This window comes from Nematolebias whitei, chromosome 6, assembly GCF_014905685.2.
Source record: "Nematolebias whitei isolate Nwh7 chromosome 6, NemWhi1, whole genome shotgun sequence".
In the NCBI taxonomy this organism is placed as follows: domain Eukaryota; kingdom Metazoa; phylum Chordata; class Actinopteri; order Cyprinodontiformes; family Rivulidae; genus Nematolebias; species Nematolebias whitei.
Window position 1 is genome coordinate 13,185,481 of NC_056503.1, and position 7,138 is coordinate 13,192,618.

Consider the following 7,138-nt stretch of genomic DNA (forward strand, 5'->3'; position numbering starts at 1 on the left):
ACTGCGGCTGGGACTGCCTGCCAGCTCTCGTTTTTTTTTTCCCTCCAACCTGTCAATCAATCTAGTAGGCGTGTCAGCAAATGACCAATCGGTGACCTCAATTTATCCCGAAGGTAAACGCCCCTTGTCTGTGGAGCTGACTGCAGCTGCTCAGGGTGGACACTCGAGCATGAAGTCTCTGCGCACAGTTTCCACGCAGCTGACAGGACACGGGAGTACACTGGAGCCTTTAGTCTGATTGGTAACTCTAAATTGTCCCTAGGTGTGAGTGAGAGAGTGAACGATTGTTTGTTTCTGTCCCTGTGATGAACTGGAAACCTGTCCAGGGTGTCCCCCGCCTCTCACACAGTGACTGCTGGATATATAGGCACCAGTGACCCCCGTGGCCCTTAAAGGAAGAAGTGGGTAAAAGATGATGGAAGAATGGAAATTGTAATAAATATTTACACACAGTGGTAACTTTATTCGTTATTCCTACAGTAAAAGTTTATACAATAGAAGAGGTTTACATGTTTGCGTAATGACCTTTAATATTGATGACATTTTATTGGCTTTTATTACTGAGTTTGTTTAAATAGTTTAGCATTTTAGGGCAGGCATATTTATTTATTTTTGATCAAAGATGCTTTTTGAATATTCATAACTCTTAAAATATGGAGATCAGGGTGAAAATGGGTTGTCTATTTTCACCCTGCTAATGGTTAGCTGTCGTTGTCAGAAGTGTGTCAGCGTACAGTGTTTACAGTGCAAGCACATCAGAGGTGCCTTCAGGCAGAGCCAAGTCAGCAGTCTGCCTCATTGTTGTTCTTTTGTGAAAGATGCAAGAAAATCTATCTGGTCCATTATAATAAAAACTCCTCAGCTCAGTCTTTTGGAGAATACAGAGTGTTGTTTTCACAGAAGATAAATTTGCTAAACAGTATTTTGCATGATTCTTTCCCTTGTACCTTCCTCTTGGTTTTTACATTTTTGAATCCTGATGGCAAATGTTACACCTTCTTGCTGCACCGACCTGCAAATCTTTCCAAGAGGCTGAATGTCTGGCTGCTTGATCTTATGTTGAAAGCTTCCATTCAGTCAGAACTGTAACGGAGAATGAAGGTATGTAGACTAAAAAAAGGCTTTGTGTCATTTTCCTGATCCTCCACATCAGTCTGATGCCGTCATCTGTTGGTGACCTCTTTTCTGCTAAATAAACATAAACATATGCGTTGACAAGGCTTACACATATTGGCTTACACAAAATTCTTGAGGGATCATTGTTATCAAGATCAGTCTGGCTTTATGTTCTGCAGAAGTGCACTGAGCCATGCATGTTGACCACATGCTCTGAAAATGTTTATAAAAACGATACACATCTTTTCTTTGCACTCATGTCGTCCGCAGCCATGTGTCGAACGCGTGCTGCGTAGAAGTCAGCTGCAACGAACCCGAAAGAGTTCACGAGTATTCCCTCGCCCCTGAATAAACACAGACGTGGTCAAAACTCTCTGAGTGTTTGAGGCTCCTTCTCTGTGTATTTTTATAAAATCCATAAAGATCAGCATGCAGAGGAGTGCACAAGTCGGCCATTATTCCTGGACGACTTTTGGATCGGCCAAGAAAACCCCAGCTATGTCCATTTTTTAAACTCTCTTCCCTTATTTGTCTCCATCTTCTCAGACTGTCGCTCTCCTGGTATGCAGTGTCATTACTATGGTATTCTGTTTCGTCTTGCAGCCACAGTAGTTTTTTTTTTTTTGTAAAATAAGACATGCAGAACTTGTAGCTTGTAAACAGTTACTAAAAAATGAGAAAAGCCGCAACACAACTTCTGTTTATCAAAAGAAAAAGCATTCTTCTACGCAAAAAAGCTGAAATTAACCTCGATTTTCGGAGTAAATCTAAAGGTTTATTCAACTCCTGTCAAAACATATGAAATCACAGCTTCTGAAGCTTCTTTCTTCTTTCAGATGTCTTACTTTGTATTAAAAACTAAATAAATCACAGGCCTTCTCATGCCACAAAAGTATCGTTTTTGAAAACCCCAACTTTCTGGCACTAGGAAACGATAAAGGAAAGAAAGAAATATAATTGTTCATTTACAACTGCTTTGTAGATCAAGTTGAGAAACACATGGAATGACTGAAATTTGATTCCAACGTTTTTGTGAAGAATTGGATATTACATCACTATGACATAACTTTTAAGTTACTGCACACTGATTACAATATACTTTATACTTTTTAAGCGGCGAGATTAAACCTAACAGAAAAGCTCATGATGCTGTTAGTCCGCCCTCTACGAGCTCCTGGAATTGCTGTTATTGTTCAGAGCTAATGGCTGAAGTAAAAAAAAAAAGGTTTGTAGACTCAATCATCCAGTAAACAAAGATCGATGGTTTATTTTAGTCAAAGCTCTTTTCATGGCTAATCATTGTTTCAGTTTATATGTTTTACTTGAAAAAGATGATTCAAACTATAGTAGTTTGTTTTTGACGCCAAGCTTATATTTAATAGAGATCTGTCAGCACTGAAAAGCTTTTCTAATAGTTTCTTTTTTTTTTGTTGAGACGTTTTGTCCTTCATCCAAAGGACTTCATCAATCCGAGGAACCATAACAAACTCAGTCCCACAAGCAGCACAGTCACATAGTGGGCCAACAAGTTTGATGGTGATAAGATGGTTTCTGGGGCCCACCCTCTCCCCGTCGACTCCTCTGAGGCAGCTATGGCCAAAGTGGTTCAAAACATCAAAGTTCATGCTCAATAATCCAGGTAGAAAAGTGAGAGCTGCTTGTGGGACTGAGTTTGTTTTGGCTCCTTGGACTGACGAAGTCCTTTGGATGAAGGATGAAATGTTTCAACAAAAAAAAAAAAAAAGGAAACCGTCCAGATGACCTGACTGAACTTTGTTGGATTTTCTACCTGGATTATTGAGCATGAACTTTGGTGTTTTGAACCACTTTAGTTATGGCTGCCTCAGAGGAGTCCATGGGGGAGACAGCAGGCTCCAGAAACCAGCTTATCACTAGAAAACTAGTTGGCCCACTTTGAATGTGACTGTGCTGCTTGTGGGACTGAGTTTGTTGCGGCTCCTTGGACTGATGAAGTTCTTTGGATGAAGGATGAAATGTCTCAACAACAACAACAAAAAAAAAAAAAGAAACCGTCCAGATGACCTGACATAACTTTGTTGGATATTTTACCTGAATTATTGTGCATGAACTTTGATGTTTTCTAATAGTATTGTGTGTCGTTGCAGGTGACCTACCTGGGTAAGATGTCCATCTCTGGGACCCAGTTCTTGTCTGGTTGCACCGAGTCAGCAGTAGTGGGTCTGGTGGAGCGTCGTGCTCGGGCTCAGCAGCAAGGGACCTCCCCCTCGAACAACTCTCTGCTGGAAATCCGGCCCTTCCAGGTGCGCCTTCACCACCTGGACGAGCGTGGCGAAGCCTCCGTGACCGTGGACGCCTACCAGGTGGCGCGCATCGCCTACTGCACAGCGGACCACAGCGTCAGACCCAACATATTTGCCTGGATCTACCGAGAGATCAACGACGACCTGTCCTTCCAGATGGACTGCCACGCCGTGGAGTGCGAGAGCAAGCTGGAGGCCAAGAAACTGGCGCACTCGATGATGGAGGCTTTCCGCAAGACTTTCCAAAGCATGAGCAGTGACGGACGCATTCACAAGAGCGGGTCGACGGACGACTTTGCTGAGGACTCATCCACGCCTGACGACTCGACCCCAGACGACGGCTGAAGCGGAGCTCATTCATGCTCCTGATCTCCGTTCACACAAATCGATGGGGAGAGTAGAAGGACCTGCTCTTTTTTCATTTACCCCTCAACTGTCTCTTTCTGTTACTCATTTGGTACCAACTTTACCGACTCAGTAATACTCAGTATGCCCAGGAATATGACGTAGCTCATCCGCAGTGTTAAGATAAGGTAGATGACACATTTGGTGAGAGCAAAGAGCTACTGCTTTGAGTAAATGCCTCCTAAGAGACACTCTGGAGGGTTTCAAGGCCCACTGTAATTGCCTAGAAAGATTTGTGTCAATAGTTTTATTTCAACTACTGTTACTATCGCACATATCAAATCCTCTGGTTACTAAGCTTTTTTATTCAGAAACAGTATGATTAGTCACAACCCACCTTTTCAATATATGCCATGTAGGGACCAAACGTGATAATGCCTGTGATGTTTTTCAGGTTCAAAGCCACAGTCCACAGGACTGTTCAAGCACATCACTTCCTTACCTGTTACTTGGATTTCTGTGACTTTGCCTTTAGCCTTTGTAATAGAAAAGGATGTGGAAGTAAAGCCTTTAAGCACTACTTTTCACTATGATTACCTTATCCAGCCCCTCCCCCCTTCCAAAAAATACTCCCTAAGTGTGGCTAATCGATCTAATATCTTTGTCTCCATTTAATACGTACCGAAAAATCTGATATAAATATGTGTATGGAAGGAAAAAGTCCTAAAAAGTGCACATTGCAGAAGTTCTCACTGAAACCAGGGGCTGTTTGAGACACTTTAATCATACACATCTGACTTTTGTTTTAAATATACCAAAATCCAGGCTGTGATTAGCCTGTCAGATTATGTGCCTCACTTTCCTCTCATATTGCAGCGTGCATGTGTGGCCATGTGTGTGTTTACGTTTCCTGTGTTTATGCTTCTTTACTGTTTCTATACAAGTGAGTGAAAGCATTATTGTGTGTGTGAGACAGAAGCAGATTTTTCTCTTTGCCCCAAACGTTGTTTTTAAAGTTTGAAATCGGACATGGTACTGTGAGCATTTGCCACATTTTTTCCTGTTTTATTTCCAAGAAACCTTTTGTGAAATGGAAGCAAGCTCACGAGTTGAAACGTGCCAGTTTGCTGACGTGATGGGACCCTAAAATCACAGCCATTCGAGTGAACGACTCACACACCCGTCGTGCTGTGAGCGCCTCGCATCGTGTCCGGTCGCTTCAGTCTCCATGAATCTCCTCACACCGTCACCAACAGCTTGAAGGGACATGAGCCAGACATTTCTGCTGCTCTGCATCAGCCGCTAACAGACCGAGGCTCCTCCATCAGGACAGTACTGAAGAGACTGAATCTCTAGAACAACCCAACACAAAGATCTCATGACTCTGATCAACACACACACATATCCACATTCAAACCATACATATTGTATGTACATAAATTGTATTCGAGTCTTGCTCAATAAGCTCATGTAAATACAAATGTATCACTTTCCAAATATTACAGCTTAAATTGTGATAGCTATTTTACATTATAAAATAAATATTCAGAACCATCATGTGATGCTGAAACAGTGTGATGAAAGCTACTGTGAATAACAACCGGAGAGCCTGACAGCAGTGGCTGCGGACCTGCGTGTGTGTGTTTGGATAGAACTGAATGTGGAAGTGTTTTGTGAAGATGAAGGCCAGAAACCGGGGAGGATGTTTGTAAAGCTGTAGATTACTGTGCCATGTCTGTTTTACAGCTCAGACACGCTTTAACTGTTCAAACAATGTTACCGTAAGTGTTTTCTATACAGTGTTTGCAAAGATCAGAACACAGTTGCATATAAAGTATTTACCAAGGCCAAGATGTCCGTTTTGTCTTCATCGCAGTTCTCTCTCTCAGTTTACTCCCCAGAGTCATGGGACGAGGTCTGAAAGTTTGTTTTATTTCTGTAAAGTGCTGCATTTTAGCTGACTGTTCCCTGCTGCGGCTGTGGGTGGGAGGACAAACCCCAGGCATGCTCAGTTTGGATCAAACATGATGTTCTGACAAGGTACCAGCTGAGATGTAAAGCGTAGCCTCACGGTCTGCTTATCCTCCACACATGGCGCCCACAGGAATGGTTTTTTTTCCCTGTAACTACTGTAGTTTAAAAAAAAAAATCAATTTTGTATTTTGCTTTAATAACACGCAGCTCACGATACAGGTGTAACCAGGTGTGATGCTCTCGTGCTCTGCATTGCATGAGAGCACAGCATCCCAGAACAAACTCAAACTACAAAACTTTATGTAATTTCCAAACATGCTTCAGGTCTGAGCGTGAGACTGCCACCGAAGGAGGTTTTACTCTCCCACTCTTAACATTCCTCAAACTTCTTCAGTTTTTTTTTAATTGTGCTTTTATTCGCCTTATGAAACGTGGCAGCCGTTTTTCCTTTTTAAAGTGCCCACATCAATAACTGATGAACTGTCTGCTGTCTGCTTGTATAGCTGGCAATCATTTTGCAGCTAAAGAGCTGCAAAGAATTAGAAGTAAAATGGATGCTGCATGATGCTCATCTGCCGGGAATGAGGATGCTGCCGCCCTCTGGCCAGCACAGACACTGCCTCCGCCTATTTATTTTAAATGTTCTGGATTTTATTTATTTTATATAGCTCTTCATTTTTAAAGGTTTGAAACAGTCCAACTTCTAAAAGCACATGAAACCACAAAAAAAAAAAAAAAAAAAACGAACATAAAAAATAAAAAGTGACTTGGACTTCTGTAGATGAAGATGTTCCACTTTCCATCCTGGGAGCTTCAGCATTTGGTGGCGTGTGGAAGTTCCAGGCATTCAAACTGCACAAGATGCTCCGTTTGTGCACAAAGATTTCTGTCTTCCTGTTCCCTGTGCCCAGACTTCACTGTTTGTGTGTCTTTGTGTTTGATCGTTGCTGAGTTTGCGCTCGATTTGGCCTTTGTTTTTGCCTGACCCATTTCCAGCAGTGCATCACTGCAGAAAACGGTCCTGTCGGGGCCCAGAAAGAGGCCACCTCAACCACCTTGGTTTCCAGCTCCACTGAGGCTTCAGCCAGGCAACTCAGCTCACAATAACCTCTTTGTTACTCCAGTTGGCTGCTTCTCCTTCACTGGAGTCTCAAATACCGCCTGTCTGTCCACCTGCCAAGGGCCTGCACACTCAAGGTCAGTTTGGGAAGAGACCGGTGCCAATGCGGCCTCTGATCAGACTATTTGTTTTCTCACAATCCTGGTCTTAACCCTCTGTTTCTCAGTGGCGTCTGCTCGAGCTGTGGGCCTCACGGAGTGAAAGTGCGGTGGAGCTCTGTAAACACGTGTGAAGTAGAGCACGGCCTGTGCACATTCTTTCTGTCTGGATCTTTACTCAAATACTCACTTTTAAAGCAAGA

The 7,138-nt window shown here is 42.8% G+C and overlaps 1 protein-coding gene across 1 annotated transcript; it reads left to right on the top strand.

Moving 5' to 3' along the window:
* The first annotated feature begins 1,095 nt into the window (after window positions 1–1,095).
* pid1 (phosphotyrosine interaction domain containing 1) lies at window positions 1,096–5,589 on the top strand. Its single transcript, XM_037678494.1, has 2 exons — window positions 1,096–1,101; window positions 3,243–5,589. Exons 1-2 carry the CDS (start codon window positions 1,096–1,098, stop codon window positions 3,741–3,743), a joined length of 507 nt encoding a protein of 168 aa, XP_037534422.1. The 3' UTR covers window positions 3,744–5,589.
* The last annotated feature ends 1,549 nt before the right edge of the window (window positions 5,590–7,138 follow it).